General features: G+C 50.0%; 1 protein-coding gene across 1 annotated transcript; it reads right to left on the reverse strand.

Moving 5' to 3' along the window:
* Positions 1 to 914: 914 nt before the first annotated feature.
* Positions 915 to 18214, reverse strand: ECHDC3 (enoyl-CoA hydratase domain containing 3). Its single transcript, XM_007167650.3, has 5 exons — positions 17844 to 18214; positions 12910 to 13031; positions 11425 to 11522; positions 7039 to 7239; positions 915 to 1891 (listed from the first exon to the last, which is right to left on the reverse strand). Exons 1-5 carry the CDS (start codon positions 18011 to 18013, stop codon positions 1580 to 1582), a joined length of 903 nt encoding a protein of 300 aa, XP_007167712.3. The 5' UTR covers positions 18014 to 18214; the 3' UTR covers positions 915 to 1579.
* Between the last annotated feature and the right edge of the window lie 1318 nt (positions 18215 to 19532).

Here is a 19532-nt window from a genome sequence, read left to right on the forward strand (position 1 = left end):
ATTCCTTTTTTACGTTTATTTACTTTTGGCTGCGTTGGGTCTTCGTTGCTGCACGCGGGCTTTCTCTACTTGCGGCGAGCAGGGGCTACTCTTCGTTGTGGTGCGCAGGCTTCTCGTTGCGGTGGCTTCTCGTTTCAGGGCACGGGCTCTAGGCACGCGGGCTTCAGTAGTTGTGGCACTGAAGTTGTGGCTCAGTAGTTGTGGCTAGCGGGCTCAGTAGTTGTGCCTCAGTGGGCTCTAGAGCACAGGCTCAGTAGTTGTGGCACAGGGCTTAGTTGCTCCGAGGCATGTGGGATCTTCCCTGACCAGAGCTCGAACCCGTGTCCCCTGCACTGGCAGGTGGATTCTTAACCACTGCGCCACCAGGGAAGCCCTCCAATAAAACACTCTTTTTCACCTTTCTAAACTCTGGCAAAGAAAAAAAAAAGGCCAATCTCAATAGAAACCCACTAGGGGACCTCCCTTCCAGGGGCTGCTTGCCCCCGTGATTAGAATGAGAACCACCAGGTAGAGCCTCACGGGTGTCTGTCTTTGGTACTAATTACATTTACGGCCACTCTACTCATAGGTAAAAAAAAATTGGCCTTAAAAAAAATGATCAGCCCCAGGTGTGAGCTGGCGATGAGAGGTCTAGGACATTTCTGGGGCCTAACTGGACCAGAAGCCAGAAAGTAAGATGTTTAGGTCCTAAACCACCTTTGGGGAACTCAAATGCTTGATGCTAGTCTGGATTCTTTACCAGAAGCTGAGCAGAGTTTGGAAATGTTTCCAGAGGAGGTGATTCTTCGTGGGGGAGAATGTGTGTTCTGCATCCCTCCTTTCTCTCCCTGATGCTTTTATCCTCAGGTTTAGCCCAGGGTCCGGGTTCCCAGTATCCTGGTGGCAGGGACCTTCATTACAGAAGCGGCAGGGACCTTCATTACAGAAGCACCAGGCACCTACTAGACGTTCATCAGCACAGGCATCAAAGAGTTCATTGATTTTCTTCTCTCAACCAGCTTACAGTCTGGTTGGGAAGTTAAAATTACCAGTCTCTCTGAACAGGTAATCTTTAAAAGATCCCATAAGATTATCCCAAAGCCAGAAGCATGATTATTTCTCAATAGAATCAAGAAGATTTCCAGAGTGGAGAGTATCTCGTGGAGATCTGAAATGTTTCCCGTCGTGGGCAACCGGCACCACCTCCACCTTGGGGGCCCTTTCCGGTCACAGAGTTGGGCTGAAATCCTTCCTTCTCGCCTCAGTTTTATCTTCACCTTCACCCCTGGTGGGGGGCATCCCCTCCCCTAAGGTCCTGGGAAGGAGCATCACACACGGGCTTTCTTGTGTGCTCACAGTCCCCTTCCGCTCACGTTAGCACCCGACCCTCCAGGTCACCCCTTCCCCAGGGAGCGCTGGCTCGTAACCCAGACCCCGTGCACTGAGACGTGACTGATGCCGGAAAAGCAGGCTGGCTCTGCTACAGTCACAAGGCAGCGGTGGTGTCTGGGGGTCGGAAGGTCACGGGTGGGGCCGGTGGGGGGGAGCCCTGAGCACTGCCCACTGGGCTCACGGCCCCCGTTTCCTCTGATGAGGCCGCTCAGTGTGACCAGACGGGCTTCCTCTTCTGGAGGAAGGCCTTGACCCCCTCCTGGCCATCCGGCAGGCCCAGGTTGTCCACCATGGTCTGGGAGGTGAGGTGGTAGGCGGTCCTGAGGTCCTGAGCCAGCTGCCTGTAGAAGGCGGCTTTGCCCAGCGACAGCACGGGCCGGCTCAGCGAGGCCACCTTCCTCGCGATCCTCAGGGTCTCCTCCTCCAGCCGCTCCTCCGGCACCACCCTGCTCAGCAGCCCATGGAGCAGGGCCTCCTGTGCAGAGATGGGCTCCCCGGTGAAGAGCATCTCCAAGGCCACCTGTGGGAGGGGACAGGGGCCGTTATTTAGGCACCGGCCGACATGCGACCCAGCGCCACCCAGGCCCCACCCGCCCCGGTTCACTCTGCAGAGATGTTTGTACCCTGACGCTCGGCCCAGTCACCTGCTCCTCAAACACCATGTCACCCCTGAGGTCTTCCATCCCCAGACTCCTGCCAGGGACGGGATCCATGAGCACCCAGGAGAGGGGGGGCCCTCCTCATCTCCTTCAGGTCACGTGTCACCACTCTATTGAAATCATAGCTCACACCCCAGCACCATCCCCCTTCTGGCTGCATTTTCTTCCTTTGCACTTTCACCATTTACTATATATTTTACACATTCATTTTGTTTATTGTATTATCTCCTTTGTTGGCACAAAAACTTCACTAGGTCAGAGACTTTTTTTCCTTACTGTTCTGTTTATTTCTGTATCGCCAGCACCAGATGAGTACCTTGCACATAGTAGGCAGCGCCAGGATATTTACTGGTGAGTGATTTAAGGAGTGGATGGATGGAGGCAAACACAGTACAGGAGAGGTGATGCCACAGTCCTGCAGAGGCCAGGTCAGAAGGTGACACGGCTTCCACTGGTTCTTTCTCTCCGGCTGTTCAGCCTTGGAGCCCAGCTGCCACGCCGTGAGGAAGCCCAAGCCACACTGAGGCTGCGCTGTGTGTGCCCCTGACCAGCCCAGCCGAGGTCCCATCTGAGAGGCAGCCTCAACAGCCAGATGTGGGAGCGGGCGGGCCCTCAGACCACTGCCCCCAGCTGTCATGCTCCTCTTTCAAATCTTCCCGGCTGAGGCCACGGACCTTGTGGTGCAGAGATAAGCCTTCCTCTCTGAGCCCTGTCCAAGTTGCAGATTCACGAGCTAAACAAATTACTATTGTTTGGAGCCACTGAGTTGAGGGTGGTTTGTTATAGATCATTGGACTAGCTTGTGGTATCACCAGCACTTAAGTCATGGTTTTTCAACCTCAGGGCTATTGTATGTTTTGGACCAGATAATTTTTTTGTTGTGTGGGGCTGTCCTGGGCATTGTAGGATGTTTGTGGCATCCCTGGCCTCTACCTACTGGGCAGTAGTACCCGTCCCAACTTGTGACAATCAAGGCACTGCCAAGCGGCCCCTGGCGCCAATATTGCTCCCAGTTTAGAACCACCTATTAAGGTGGTTTTTTCAATCATGAGACTAGATCGTAGCATGGAGGGATTGGGCTTTGGTGGAGGAGGAGAGGCCAGAAGGCGGGTACAGATGGAGCACACAGTGGACTGGACTGGCCACCAGGGACAAGGCGATGTTGGCCCCATTTTCTCCTCCGCAGTTAGGGGAGAGGACTAAATCCCAATGTTGTCCAGTTTTGGAAATTTCATGATGACATGTTGGAGGCAGCAGGAGCTACAAGGCTACTTCATAGTTGAACAGGAACAGCACTGTCACTGCAAAGCATGTCTGAAGTGCCTGTTTGAATGTGGAGCTAAAAACCGGTGCTGCTGGTCCAGGGCTGCTAAGTAAGACGCCTCTGAAGACTCCCAGCGAGTCCCAGTGAAGGGCAGAGGCCAGGGGTTCCGATCTGGGGAAGGAGCAAGAGAACACGAGAGTCACCCCCTGTCCCGGGCACTCATGTTCCTGGCCCGCCTTCAGCTTCCTACCTGGTCCTACCTAGTTCATGGCCCTCTCTGGCATCAGCGTCCTTACGTGCCTGGTGGGGTAACGCTATTTAGCACCACATTGATTTATAGGGGTTGTACCCACACGGATTAGATAATAGAGTGGCATTCCCTGAGAAAAAGAAAGCCTATTTTATGGCGAATTAGCACAATCTTTACTTACTGTTTCCCCTGAAACTTCAGATGAGAGAAGAAAATACCTCCTCTCATCCTTTTCTGTAATCAACCCTTGTTAGGGTCCCGCTAACAAGGTGGTGATTTTATACTTCCTCTTCCCAGAGTATCTGAATTAAAAGCAACAAAAAGTGCTTGAAGCCAAGGCTGATCTTCAAGGCTGACCCCTGGTGTCTGATGTTCCCAAGTTCCAATCCCACTTACCAACCACATGAACTTAAGGGGGCAGTTAAACCCTCTGAGTCTGTTTCCTCATCTGAAAAAATGGGAGTAAAGATTCCCATTCTCCTGCAGAATTGTGAAGATTGGAGAAAGCTGTGTAAAACTTATGCTACAGTGCGGGGCACCCAGGAGGCCCCTAGAAAATGCAGTGCCTGTTATTAACAGGCTTCTTCCTCCTGTAAATTTGTATGAATCTCCAATGTTGGCTTTAGGTATCAAGGCCCCTGATTATTTAAAGCAGAGGGGTCTCTGGGGTTCCTCAAGTCACGTGTAGGAGAAGAACTAGCTGGTGGTGCGTCAGCATTAGGGCTGCAATTCGGCAGGACCGGAAGGGAAGGACCTGACAGGGGATCATGGGTTAACTTCATCAGCCGGGAGACCTCCGGTGAGTCATTGAGACCCCAGCCCTTCCGTGAGGTGGGCTGTTGAACATACGCCTGTGGTGTCCACAGCGTCACTGTTAACATGCAGATTCTGACGCGGTGGGTCTGGGCGGGGGGCTGAGACCCCCGTTTCCCAGGCTCTCTGGTGATCTGTACGCGGGCTGGGTAGCAAGGCTTTCACTTAACATCCTCTCCATCTTGCAAGTTCTACTCTGATCTAATCATACAATTAGGAATTCAGATTCCGCAGATGCACAGAGTTACTGTGGGTAAACTGGGGGAAGCAAGTGTTCCCGCGGAGACCTGACTCGTTTGGGAAGCCGGGGCTCTGGTCTTTCACATGCTCCCCATGACCGTGGTACCCATTGCTTGAGGGGCTGGGCGAGACCAGCTCTGACTGGGGGAGGGAGCAGCTGCACCAGGCAGGTCGTCTATATGTGCAACGAAGATGCATATTTAACTCAAGCCGGGGGAGGGGGACACTTTGCACACGTGGTAAATGATTCACGCCCAGGCTCAGTCTGGCTGGAACCCGAGGGCTCCTCGCCACGGTTTCTGCAGGACAAAAGGCAGCGTCCTCCGCAAGCTGGGCAGTTCCCGAGGGTGACCAGCAGAGGGCACTGGCGACCCACACCTACCGCCTCAGCCGTGTGAAAGGGGCGGAGCTTCCCGACCGGGTCACTTGGCAAAGGTACCTGCTAGTTTTGCTTCCCGGTGGATGTGCACGGGGACGCTGGCCTGTCACCCACGCAGTTGGCGGCCCGTGTATGGATGCGTCCCTGTGGGTGCAGCCAAGCACTGACGACAGTCGGGTGTGTTTTGGTCGGTTTTAGATTTTTGTGAATCCCTAGTTTTCCTCCTGGGGAGGCCACGCAGGTGAGATTTATGCAACATGGTTCTGAGAACTGGGCTTCCTGGGAATTTAAGGCCTGTTTTTGTCAAAAAAATTTTTCCTTCTTTCTTCTCAAAAACGAATTTAAAATTTGACACATATGATCAATTTGTAAGTTTCTGGGGCTCAAGTATAAGCCTTGATTTTTAAAGTTTGTTTTTAAGATTTTTTTTTAATGAGAATTTATTTTTAATTTTTGGCTGTGTTGGGTCTTCGTTGCTGCGCACGGTCTTTCTCTAGTTGTGGCGAGCGGGGACTACTCTTCGTTGTGGTGCTCGGGCTTCACTTGTTGCAGAGCACGGGCTCTAGAGCGCAGGCTCAGTAGTTATGGCGCATGGGCTTAGTTGCTCCGCGGCATGTGGGATCTTCCCCGACCAGGGCTTCAACGCATTCCCCTGCATTGGCAGGCAGATTCTTAACCACTGTGACACCAGGGAAGTCCTAAAGTTTGTTCTGAGAAAGAATATATTCTTATCTGGAAAGTAGGGCTGATTTAAAGGTTTCAAATGCTTTAACATGGAACCTTCCAGAATGTTAGGTGTCAAAGCTGAACAGTGGCAGGTTGGCCAAGCAACCACCTTTAATGTGCAAAAGGCCTGGAGATTTGATTTGCACAATTATAAGATACTTCGTTCATAAGCTCTGACGAATAACTTTGTGATGCATTTTAATTTAATGTGCTGGCACCAAGCAGGGACTTAAGAAGTATTTATTGAATGAATATATAACATTTAAGGTAAATGTGTATCCTGGTGGGATCCAGACACCCCCCCGAGTCTGAGGACACTGGAGCAAGCTGTTGTGTTCTGAGGGTCACCTTTTCCAATGTGGAGCCCACGTCCAGCTGGTTTTCATAAGTGTGTGTGTTTGTAGGTATCTGTCACCAGAATTTTCTCACAAACACATTTTTGTAAAAGCTAATGAGGAGGTGCATGAAAGGCAGGTGTGCTCCCCTGAACCTCTTGGTCCTGTGGCTTGATTTCCCTTGGCGCTCATTTCTTTTGTGCCTCCGGCATGTGAGCAACTGCTAATTTTCCTAGTTGATGCTAAAATGGTTAATATATTCTAGAAAGCAATTTAGATTCCCTACTTGCTATGACTCTGGCACCCCCTTTAAAAACAGATTTCCAGCTGAGAATAAGGATGTATTTTTCTAGAACAAGGAAACCACCGGTTTCCACTTAAGAGCTGTTCAGTAAACATTCTTTACGACGTTATAGGAAGGAGGAAAGCTTTGTGAAGAAAGTGGACTTGACTCGGGTTAGCAATGACAGAACAACTCTGGCAACGCAGCTCCTTCTGGGGCAGATTTGACACACCATGTACAGGACATTCCTGCAACCACTGCAAACCTGACACACTCGGTGTGTCAGCTACTTTTAGTCCGTTCTGGAATGAGACAGATTGCTGGCAAACAGGAAGCCAGCGACAAAGTGTCCTAGCCTCTTATACTGGCATATGTCACCACGCTATTATAGCTCATGGGCAACCTTTCCGTGAAACAAAACTGTGTCTGAATTGCATTTCAAATAAGAGTGCAAAAAATGTTCACCTTTATGAAAACAAAGCATATCTAAAAACCTAACCAGCTGTATTGAGGGGTAGGCAAGAATGAAAAGCAGTGATTTACAAACTGACAGCCACTGGGATAACCTCCCAACATGAGACATTAGCACATTCAGCCAGCTCTGCTTTGGGCAGAATGTCCTGAATCAAATGGTACTTTCAACAAGAAAGTTCTGGAACTCACCCTCACAGGCACTGGAGGATCACAGCTAGCAAGGGGGTGCAGGGAGTTCAGTTACCTTTCTCGGCAGCGCTCTCCCCAGGGCCACCCCGGGGGTGGAGCAGAAGAGCCCGATGTTCACGCCCGGTGCGGCAAAGGAGGACTTGTCACTCGCCACGGCAATGTCACAGCTGGCAACCAGCTGACACCCGGCGGCAGAGGCCAGGCCGTTCACCATGGCAATGACGGGGACCGGGTGGTTCTGGATCAGCATCATGACCTGAAGAGCAAACACACCTGCTTCACTTCCATCCAAGAGTGAGGTGCGATGTGAACACTTAGGATTTTATGTGACTTTACTGTTTTCAGAGCCCTTTTCCTATACTATCAGTGTATCAGATTCTATGACAAAAGGGTAGGGGACGTCACAAAGAGAATAACTTTCATTAAATATCGACGGTTAGCCAGACTGTATGATTTGGTCTTCCTGAGATCCAGGAAGAAGGAACCAGGACACCAAGTGTCACAGGGGAAGTAACCTCCTAAGGCCACCAGATCTGCAAGGGGGACTATGGGGTCTGAGCCACCTCTGTCTGACTCCAGGCCCCTGGTCTGTCCCCCAGCATGACTTCTGTGAGGATGCTGTCCCCTCAACCGCTCTCCTAGCAACCCCGCTGCAGAAGAGGGCTGACTTTGACCTCTGGGGAACAAGCAGTTCTGTCCCAAAGGTGCCTGCGTGGAGCTCTTGTGTTAAAAGTCTGAAACAGGTGGGAAAGGGCCTGGGAGGTAATTTCCTTAGTAATTACTTCTCCAGTTACCACCATGATACTCTCTCAATTCTATTAAGATGGTGGGGAACACCCCGCTGTCATCAAAATAAACAAAATTCCAAAATGCATTGGCACAGAGAGGGGAGCTGGAAACTGGCTCAGGTGAGACCCCCTCCCCCCAAAAAATCTCCAGAACTTTAACTTAGTTTTGCAGCTTATGAAATAACTTGGCTAATTTCTCCATTTTTTTCCATGACACTCTAAACAGATTGTGCTACTATGGTGACTTCAGTGTATAAATGTTTGCCCTTCGACCTCGGCAGGAGGGAGGGGAGGCGGGGACCTGGGCTTGCTTCCCACGCAGCTGCTCCAAGGAAAACGACCTTCACGGATTCCAAGGTTTTGCCTAAGGAACTTACTTTTTGTGTTCATGAACATTTGGTACTTGTCAGCTTTATTATAAAATGACCAATTATATATTTAGGGATATGATATCATATTCCTGACTTTGGGGGGTCGCCTTTTGAGAATCTGGTAAATGCTAATGACCCTCCTCCAGAGGAATGCACATATATGTACCCCAAACTGCTGGTGGGCATAGGCGGTTCGTGCACATACGTGAGGATGGGGAAGGTGAGGGGCAGCGCTGCTTCTCAGTGGATACAGTAGCAAGCAGGCTGCACAAGAGCGTCTAAGGTCTGACTGCAGAGACAGAAAAGACTGTTTCAGCTCTGAGTGTCATCCGTCACCTGATCAACTGAAGGTATGAAGAGTCAGTTGGCTGTGACTTGGGTGGCACAGTCTGTCTCCTGCCTGTCGTCTAGGAAGGGCTGAGATTCCACACAAGCTGGTGGGAAATACTTAGGCGATCCAGTAGACCACCAACATTAAAAAATATCCTACCCTCCATCTAGGAATTCTAAGAAATAATCTGAAATAGGGCAAAAAGCTGTCTGGACAAAGATGTTCACCAAATCATTATTTTATAATAGTAAAAACTATAAATAATATAAATATACAAAAATAAGTAAATGGCTATATAAACTAAAATATATTCCAATGCAATGGAATGCTACATTCTCATTACAATGAAATTTTCTGAGAGAAATATCAGCATGGTGGTCTGGAGCGAGGCTGCTGGGGGCTGACACCCCGTCTATCACTTACTTTCTGCCTATCCCTCAGTCTTCACATCTGTAAAATGGGTATAATTATAGTAACAACCTTACAGAACAGGAGGATTATGTAAATTAACATGTCTAAAGTTCTCAAAATATCACCTGGCACATAATAAGCATTCAATGCTATGATGATATTATAGATTTATACTGTATAATCACACCCATGTATGATCATTCAAACAAATGGGTACACATGGGAAAGGATGAAAAAGAAATACAGCAAAATATTATTTACAGTTCTCTCTGGGTGGTATGATCATGGGTGTAGTATCAGTAATTTATTTTTCTTCCTTTTGTTTGTCTAGATTTTCCAAATTTTCTATGAGAAGTATCTATTATAATTAAAAAAATATTTTAAATAAAGTTAGAGGGCAATTCAGGAAAGACAGAGGGAACCTAACTAATACACCAGCTGGGTAACCAATCCCTTGATTGTCAAGAATGATTAGTCCTCCTGTTTTGCCTCCTGAATTCAGTACTTGTTTTGGTCCTGCCTACTCCAAAATGAGACATAAATTTAACTCTGCCCCAGTCTCACTGAACAGCATCACAGAGGGTTCTACGCTCGTTCCCAAAGCAAGTGGCCCTGTCCCTTTGTCACGTCAGTGGTGGGTGTGAGGAGGAGGGAAGACTCTTCCTGGACCGGGGTTTCCACCTTCAAACTTGAATGGGACAAAAGAAGAGACCAGGATGGGCCTCCAGCGAAAGCCCCGCACATCTGCCCGAGGAAGGTGACGTTTGTTCTTCCCTGACCAGGTGTTTCTTCTCATTCTCAATTTGCCCCATTTCTGATTTGTAAATAACTAACCATCATGCGGCACTTGTGGTCTGTGACAAATCTGCTACAGAATTTAGATGCGGAGACAATCCAGATATTTCTTCCTTTCTACCATCACCTGTTCTCATGCATAAGCTGAGCGAGGAAATACCTAGCTCGTTCTGTTCCAATCTGCCTGCTGATTACACTTGCAAACTGAAATCTCGCACAAGTTCATGGTGTTCAGATTTATCCAGGGCAATTTGATTTTCTTTGAAAAAGTATTAAAGAAGTCAGTGTACTTTCACTCCTATTTTACTACATCGGGGCGAGGTCCTGTTTGCGTCTTTTTTCAGTGAGTTGGAGGCATCTGTGGGGTGGAAGCTTCCAGAAAATCTGGCCTTTGTCCGGGGAGGAAGCTCAGCTCCCCTGTGGCCCTTTGCTGTTTAGATCTCAGTTCATGACCACAGAAAAGTGACCAAAACAGGCCCTTTAGGGAGGATGGAAGGGCTCCACTGGTTCTCTATGATGATTTTCTATTTCGACCGAACATACGAGGTATTAGTAGAAAAATAACTTTTAAAGCACCAAGTCCTGGCAAACACAACAGCGGAATGTCCCATAAACATCATTAATGTGAAACAAAAGACTGAAGTCTTGGCTCTGACTTGCTTCCATCTCCATGAAGTCAAGTTGGTCACTTTTCCGGTTTGTCCCTCCACGAAATGAGAAACTATAATCTGATCTCCTAAGGGGTTTCTGGAAGGGCAAGGAAAATGAGAATGTATCCCAATCACCTTCCCCTTCCCCTCTCTGATGCTCACTTCTGTCTGGTCTACATTGAAGGTATTGCTAAATATTTGTTGAATCATTAATAACATTAATAACCAAAGAGATGAATGACTAAGTCAATGTATGAAGGAGAAATTAGGTGAAGTAATCTTAGGGTTAGGTTATGAAACTGCTTTATACGTCTTCCTTCTCAACTAGATTTCCAGTTTCAGGTCGGCTGGAAACTCTTTTTTCCTTCTGTTTCCCTCAGTATCTTGCAAGTATGCATATAGCGGGTGCTCAATAGATGCTCATTAAATGAACAATGTGTTACTTAAAGTTGGATTCTATATTTTTGATTATCTGGGTTGATTTGATGCATTTGTAAGTCATCCCCAACTTTTGTTCTTCCTCCCCTATATCTGTTGTCAATTTCCCTCCTTAATGTGGTTAAAGAGACAGAAGATGGCATAGAGGTAAAAATGAAGAAGTTAATTTTCCTACTTGGAGGCAGTGATTATAAAGGTTAGTTGAAAGAAGGGTTTGAAAATAATTTTAAAAGTCATTATTGTTATGAATGCTCTCTTTGCCATTAACAGAGGTGTTTTAGTTTAAAATTTAAAAACTTTTAATAATCTTAGGTTCTTCCTCTCTAAAGATGTACCTTTCTGCCCTTTACCTCTTACTTAAGACATGGATACCAAGACATACCCCCTTAAGGTAGAGCTGGCAACTCTGAGTAGCAGCATATGTTTTCCTTTCTTTGGCCTATGGCAAGATCCAAAGCCAACCACGGTCACTTCTGAAAAGTCTACACCAAATAGTTGCTTGGATGAAGCGTTCACCGATGACCATAGAGGTTTCAGTAGTTCTGCAGTGGTGACGTCTCATACCTTAAGACCTTATCTGTAAACTAGAAGCCTAATTCAATATTTAATACAGTTATCACTCTCAGGCTTGCAATGTCAACTGTCACCCTGGCTTACCTCAGAACAGGTTCGGAACACTTCAGCGTGATAATCTGGGCCGTGCTCATCCGTCAGTTCCTTTAAATCATGCCCAGAAGAAAATACAGGGCCCTCAGCTGCAATGTTTCCAGTTGAGCAAAGAAAAGACAGAGATGTAAATAGCCAGAGCTGGGGCGATGAACGACTTCAGGGAGCGATCGTATGGACGCTGTGGACACTTAGAGAAAGTTAATGGCCCGATTTTGATAAGAATAATTCCAGTTCGCCTGAAAAGCTACAGCCAGTATTTTATGATGACAGTGCAGGGTGAGGCGTCTATTTTCTAAAAGGTCCCTGGTGGAAACCCGTGAAAACAACAATTGCAAAAAGGAGACGGCTCAGTGACCAAGGCGACGGTACTCTTTTCAGAGTCGTCCCTTTGGTGCCACACTTTTTGTTTTGGGACTTGGTCTGGCCTGAGTACACAGACTCACCCAGGGCCACATAAATCCACCCGGCTTTCAGCAGCGCCCCTGTCATTTAGCCTGTAGACAACGGCCACCCCTGGGGCTGGAGTCAGGAAGGTCAAAGTGTGAAGAGAATCCCTTTATTTTATAAACAAGGGACCTGAGGACGTGGTTCTATTGTCATTGTTGTCATTAACCACAACAACAAAATGTAATTCCACTGAGAAGCCGGTAGCACCTCTTCGTATTTCCTCTTGTCCTGGCGGTTCTGACAGGCAGCAAGGGAGGAAATGGTGCCGTCTGGAAGTGAGCTGCGTTCGCTGCATCCGGGTTACGCCCCCCTGACTGCTGACCTCAAACAGCTCTATTTCTTTTCTCTTCACCACATGAAACAGTTGAAAATGTATGTTCAACCACTGATAAGAAGGTCACGTTCTCCGGAAACACTGATCCTTAATTTTTTTAAAAAAAGCATCACAGAGCATCATCCATATTACTTGTCTGTGGATGCTTTAAAATACTGACGTTGCTATTATTTATACCACTGCCATCATCACCAGATAATTTGGTAAAAATTCTTACTGGAAAAAGAGCAAGGAAAGAATTGGGCAAAATAGGGCACCCTTTCTGGCACCGTTGAAGAAGACTGCGCATCTCAGTTGAGAGCCTGGTAAGAACTGAAAGACAAACCGATCGAGTGTCCTAGCAGCCTGGTCCTAGCCGACTAGGCAGTCTACCAAAAGGACTGGCGATTAAACCCATCATATAAGGTCCATGAGGAAATCAATGCTCTGCTTTTGATGGGAAGACCAGCATAGCCACGAGTGGCAATGTTTACTATCCAACAGGAAGGAAAAGACATATTTTCACTGCACAGTAATCTTTGCCGTAATTTCCACAGTTAGTAGTGTCAGGACCAAGGTTCCCACCATGCACAAGTTTAGGAGCTTCAAAACAATTCTCCCATTAAATGAGGGAATGCCCTAGTTAACCAAAGAATTTTGAGACACCTCTTCTGGGCTCTGCAGAACACTGAGGATGGACATCTGATCAATACCTGAAATAATAATGACCTTCAGATCTTGGCTTTCGGCTTCATGAAGAATGTCGTTTTGGAGAGATCTCAGCATCGCCAGTGACAGTGCGTTTCTTCTCTTTGGATCACTCAAGACAATGCTCCTGCGAAGAACAATTTATAATTACCGGGTCATGTGCCAGTCAAAACAAGTAAGGACCCCTTGCAATTCCTTTCTAATTTGGGAGCTATTTTTAAAACCCCAGAAAAGAGACCTGTGGGCGCTCAGAGGCCATTGAGAGGGTTTGTTAACTCTCGGGAGTGACAGCTAAGTCAAGACAAGGAGACTACCTGAAATGCAGGTGGGGTTCTCTCTCTCTTCCCTTGAGTTGTTTCCCTTTTTCTCCAAGTTTGCTGTCAGAACCATTACTGCCACCTCCACAAAAAGGGCAAGACGCAGCCGTTCCAAAATCATCACCGCCCAGACTGAGTGGCTGCGAGGTTTGTAAGACAGCGGCGGGGGCCGGAGGGGTCTGACACCCAGTGCTACTTTCAACTGGCTTCTTTCCATTGTTCTTCAGAAAGAATAGGTTAGAGAAGGAGCCAAGAGAGAAAATACGGCCCCAAATCTCCTCCCAGCCACCCCACGGGAGAGGCAGCTGAGGTGCAGATGCCAGTATGCATATCTGACAACACTGTCTCACCTTCTCTGTAGTGACATCCTGTAATTCAAAAAAATCATTCCTGTTTGAGAATGGGGTGATACGTGAAGAACTGTGCAGCAAGAGGGCCTCCTGGACGTCATCCCCCAAAAGCTGGTGTTCAAAGGCCTGCTTGCTGTTTTAAAGTACCCCACGTGCTGGTGATAATTACCTGGATTGTCATCTTACTGCCCAAACACAGAAATGTCTTCTTTTTGCTCTTATATGGAATGGGCAATGACCCAGACACCAGATGATTGTTATATATTTTCTATCTGTTTCCCATCCATCTCCGCCCACGTTTTCTGCCTTCCTCATTCTTTTTTTTTTTTAATAAGTGGCTTTTTTAAAATATAAATTTATTTATTTATTTTTGGCTGCATAGGATCTTCGTTACTGCGCGCGGGCTTTCTCTAGTTGTGGTGAGCGGGGGCTACTCTTCGTTGCAGTGCGCGGGCTTCTCACTGCGGTGGCTTCTCTTGTTGCAGAGCATGGGCTCTAGGCGCACGGGCTTCAGTAGTTGTGGCACACGTGCTTAGTAGTTGTGGCTCGTGGGCTCTAGGGTGCAGGCTCAGTAGTTGTGGCACATGCACTTAGTTGCTCTGCAGCATGTGGGATCTTCCCCAACCAGGGCTCGAACCCATGTCCCCTGCATTGGCAGGCGGATTCTTAACCACTGTGCCACCGGGGAAGTCCCTCATTCTTTTTTGAATCTGATATTTCCACTGCTGTGTGTCAACTTGGATCCTCAATAAATAGCCTCTGTGCCACTGTTTTCTGGGAAACCACTTTGATGACTGAATTTATTTCAGTGCGTTATTAAGAATAACCATTTTCTTTGGAATGCCACTTCAGTTTTGCTGCCATCTTCAGGTGACTGTGATAGCCGTTGTTTGGTTTCTCATAAACATGTTCTCTCCCAAGGACAAAAGTGACTGGTAGCTGATATGCTTATAGCCCCAGAAACCATATTTTGGGGGTGGTGGAAAGAGGCTGCTGATAAGCCTTCCAATAAAATAATGAGTGTGCTCGCTATAACAGACCTAAAAAGCTGCCATCCCATCGGTGACATATGCTTACGTTAAATTCTAAGGCCTCAGGCAAAATTGTGTAAAAAGATGCCAGCCCTCAAATGCCCTTGATGTGTCGTGTGTCCCGTTAATGCTTTGGCCCAAGTGCTCTGTCGGAGTGCTCTGAACTGCGAGTTCACCCAGGGCCACCAGGCTTCCGTGGCTGCCACGCCACCAGAGCTGGTGCTGCTGAGACTGTCCCAACTGCCAGAAGCAAACCCAGTGGCGCCGTGACCCTGCTCGCCTTCTGGAAACGCTTTCCTCCTCCCGTTCTTCTGGTGCTTCTCTGCTGCTCCTTCTCTCCTCCGGTGATGGGCTCCCAGCCCTCTTCTCACCCCCGGATGCCACGGTCCTCAGCGCCCCCTCTTTGGCCCTCCTCTTGCTCCACACACTCCTCCCAGGCGACTTCACCGGGGCCCTGGCATCAGCTACCGCCTCTGTGCTGACCATGCCCAGTCCTGGCCCCACCTCAAACCTCTCTCTGAGCTCCAGACCCACAAGTTCACCAGCCTGCTTCCTGGACTCCTCCACCGAGGCGCCCCTTGGGCGTCTTCCCCCAGTGACCCAACCGGCCCCTCCCCCTTTGCTTATCTCAGAAAGCCATCCTGGATTGCGGTTCAACTGGTTATTGAGACCCAATGGCTCGTTCCTCATTCCACAGGATATCAAACCCGGTGGATAATACCTCCTCAGAATCTCACCCATCTGAATTCCCCCAGTGGCTACCTTGGTTCAGAACATGGGATGTCTTGCACCTGGAGCTTTAACACCACCCCTCTTGAGAGAGGATCTGTTTAAGAGTGAGGTCACCACCAGGGCAGGTGATAAAAGTGTAAACTTTCCGGGGCTTCCCTGGTGGCGCAGTGGTTAAGAATCCGCCTGCCAATGCAGGGGACACGGGTTCGAGCCCTGGTCCGGGAAGATCCCACATGCCACGGAGCAACTAAGCCAGTGCGCCACAACTACTAAGCCTGCGCTCTAGAGCCCGCAAGCCACAACTACTGAGCCACAGCTTCAGTGCCACAACTACTGAAGCCCGCACACCTAGAGCCCACGCTCCGCAACAAGAGAAGCCACGGCAATGAGAAGCCCGTGCACCACAACGAAGAGTAGCCCCTGCTCGCCGCAACTAGAGAAAGCCCGTGCACAGCAACGAAGACCCAACGCAGCCAATAAATAAATAAATTTATTTAAAAAAAAAGTGTAAACTTTCCATTCACGGGGCAAGAGATGGTCCCTGTAGATGCCGCAGTGAGCTGTCGGAAGGCCATCCTATGGGCGTAAACCACCAGAAGGTCCATGAGGCAAGACACTGCCAGATTCCCACACAGGGGAGACACTCAACACGTATCTGTTGACTGAATTCATGACCAAAAAGAGCATTTCTGTTTTTCACGGCCAGTTCCACCAACTGCTGTGGATTTTAACCTCGTCTAGTTTTTTGGCATCTCTTTTAATCCTAAGTGGCGAGTACCCTGAGATGGCACGGCAAGAGTGAGGACAAGTTTGGAGGCGGATGGGCCTTTCTCTGACTCCTGGCAACCCTACCTCCTGGCCATATGAGCTCAAACAGGCTGTTACCTCTCTGTTTCCTCACTGTCAAGTGGGGATAATGTCATCTACCTATTGGGCTGTAGTAAGGGTTGGGATAAGGAGTGTGGAGCGCCGAGCACAGTACCCAACTCTGAGCTGGCCCTCACTACACGGCAATACTGTCACCGAGAGAAGCAGCTTTGAAAAGGGACACTTGAGTGAGTTGCTCCAGCTCACCCACTTAGTGCCTGACATAGTTCTGCTTTAGCGCTGCCCTCCGGGCTTCCTTCCTACTAAACCATTCCCAGCATGTATGATAGATTGTTCCCACCATTCCCCCTTTCTGATTCATGTTTAACTCTGGAGAATCAACGAGATCTTCTGTTGCCTGCCTGCCATGCCAAATGGGCCAGATTTGCAAAAACAGAAGTGCCCTTGAAAATGGGCAAGAAGGGCCCCTATCCGGGCCCCTCTTCTAGCAGTGCCCCTCCAGGTGAGCAAGGAGTCCACTGGGAAGTTAGGATGTGCCCACCTAGAAATCACCACCCTCTTCCACACCCCACCCCAGTCACCTGAAACCCTGGAATTCCCTGGCTCTGCAGTGGGCACCATTAAGCCCAGAGGGTGGCTGTGAGCAGCTGTCTGTGGGGGGTGAAGGATTAGACAGATTGTGGGCATGCTGCATGGGGTGTCTGCAGACCTGTGTGCCAAGCCCCTGGCAGAGCAGCAGGAGGGAGGGGTGGAGAGGTGGGGCAGGCAGGCAGCACAGGGTGGGAAGAAAAGAACAAAGCTGCAGGCTCTTCCCTGCTTTGGGGGAGTTCCTAGGAGCCTGGGGATTGTAAATTCAAACACAGCCTTCCAGGTCTTATGACGGCCTACTTGTGAGGGGAGGAGAAGAAAACATATTTCACAGCTTGATTTGTAAGGTCTAAATACTCAGACATGCTACCTAGGCCTCCCTCTGCACTCTTGCCCTGGCCAGGCAAACGTCAGAGTGAGGCCTGGATGGGGCTGGGGCCTTCTACCTTTATCAAGCCACCGTCCACTTTCAAGTTTGTGCCCTGGTATGTTTTTGTAAAAGGGTTTTAGGCTTGTTGAGCCAAAGGGCAGAGCTCAGTACCCTGTGTCCTTCAGCCTATTTATTTACCTGCCCTCACGTGGGCACTTCTGGATGAGGGCCAAGGAGCGGCTCGGCTATGCCTGACCTCGCCTCGGAGCCAGGTCAAGTTTGTGAGGCACAGAACCCTCTACTGAAGGGCTTTCTCAAAGGTACAGCAGCGGTGGAGCCTCCCACAAGGCTGCCCACGCTGAGCCCAACTGCACTGTCGACTTGGCCTGGGTTTAGGGGCAGTGCTGGAGCCCTCCCAGGTAGCCCCACTTAAATCCTCCGTGTGCGTCCTGCAGGGTCGCGAAGGCCACTGGGCCCAGGCAAGGGACGTCTGTAAACGCAGCATCCGTGGATTCCCTCCACGTCGGACTTCTCCGCCGGACCGATCCGCTGTGATGGATAAACTAGGCTCCGTGGCTGGCGGAGCTGACCACTGACCGAGCCTCGCTGTACTCCGCGTGGGGTGGCGCGGCCGGCGGCCCGGCCTCCTCCGCCCCTCTCTCTTCCCGCGTCCCGCCGGCCACCCTCCCTGGGAACAAACCCGCACGCCCGCGGGCTGCTGACCTGATGCCGTCCCGCTGCCGCGTGCTGGTGGGGCGCGACCCCGGCTCCGGCCGCCCGATCCCGGCCGGTCCCCCGCTGCAGAAGCCGGCGGTGAGCAGAGGCCACGGGCCGCGCCGGAGCCAGCCCGACCCCTTCGCCCCCAAGGCCCGCAGGCCCGCGGCGGCGGCCATGGCGGCCAGAGACGCGCCGGGGTCGGACGCCGCTGAGCTCAACGCCAAGGACCGCGGGCTCTGGGCACTCCGAGGGGCGCGGGGGCGAGTCGGGCCGCTGCGCTTCGACCGCTCCGGGCAGCGGGCAAAACCGAGTCGGGGATCGCAGGCCCAGGTTTCGACCGGACTCTTCACCCAGACCGGACCCAGCCCCGCCGCCCCGCCCCCGTCACCTCGCCCCCGGGTCCCTGCCGCCCCGCCCCACCGCCCGGGCCCCCTAGTCTTCCGGCCCCGCCCCGACTCTCAGCCCCCCGTAACCCCTCCCCTGGCGCCCCGGCCGCCCTTGCTCCACCCCCGAGCCCCGCCCCCGATGTCCCTACACCGCCTCTGATCCCTCACCCCGAGCCGCCCCGCCCCCTGGTCCCTGGCGCCCTTCCCGGGAGGAGTTGAGGGCTTGGTTCTGGGGTGAACGACTCTAAACCTGCAGGCGCGCTCTGAGGGTTTTTCCCTTGCAAGGCCAGATGAAAGGGTTTAAAGGAGGCGAGGAGTGGTGTAGCTTGCTCCTTTTTGTTACAACACCAAGAACATAGTGGTTTGCCTAGATTAGGAAAAAATGAAGTGTCGGCAGGTAGCGAATGATGTGAGCTAGGGACGCCACCTTTTTACAAATTGCTTTATCCTACCCATCCTATCCCAGGCCTCGCATGTGATCCCTTCAACTGTAGCCCACTCAGGTATTGGCTTTTGAATGCTTTGTGTCTTCTCTTATCGAGAACCCGTGGGATCTACATTTATATCTTGCGTTTTCCCAATGCACCAAGGAGGGAAAGGGAGGCGCTTTTCAGGAGATAAGTGGTTGGCACGAGACAGGGTACATCCTGCGGCTGAGAGCTGAAGTGTGATGAGAATATCCTCATTGTCATTTGCTAGTTAACTGCTTCCTGTATTCGTTAACTTCCTAAAGTCTGGAGATTTGCAGGATACTTGGAAGGAAGGGTCTGGGCCCTCAAGGATCTTCCAGTCTGTAGGGTTGACACCATGCCCAGGACCCTCCTCGGGCTTTGACACTGAGAAATTTTGCAAGGATAACAATTATACAAAGGCATCCACTGGCGGGGCCATTGAGGTTGCACAGTGGCTTAAAATAGTCACCCACTGGATTCCTTTGAGTGAGGCCCCCTTTAATTCTCAGCTTCATAATTGGACAGATCACTTATGTACAGAATAATATTTTGAAATATCAATTGGCATCTCTACCAACACCACCACTCACTCCATTTCCTTGGTCCTTGTTCCATTCAGGCAGTTGGGGCAGAACTCTGAGACACACAGGGGCAATTCCTGGCTTTCAATTTGTAAAAGCCCAGCCTTGGGATTGGAAAGAACACCATGCAGACATAATAGATTTGGGGAGCAGTTGATGAATAGGAACAAGGCCTCTAACCTGAGGCCAGATTAAGGTCCCCCAGGTTTGAGGGCAAGGATAGGGCAAGTAGGACTTCAGGAAAAGCCAGAAGAGAGTGGGATTCGGGAAAAAGGG

The sequence above is a fragment of the Balaenoptera acutorostrata genome, chromosome 3 (assembly GCF_949987535.1).
Source record: "Balaenoptera acutorostrata chromosome 3, mBalAcu1.1, whole genome shotgun sequence".
NCBI classification, from domain to species: Eukaryota; Metazoa; Chordata; class Mammalia; order Artiodactyla; family Balaenopteridae; genus Balaenoptera; species Balaenoptera acutorostrata.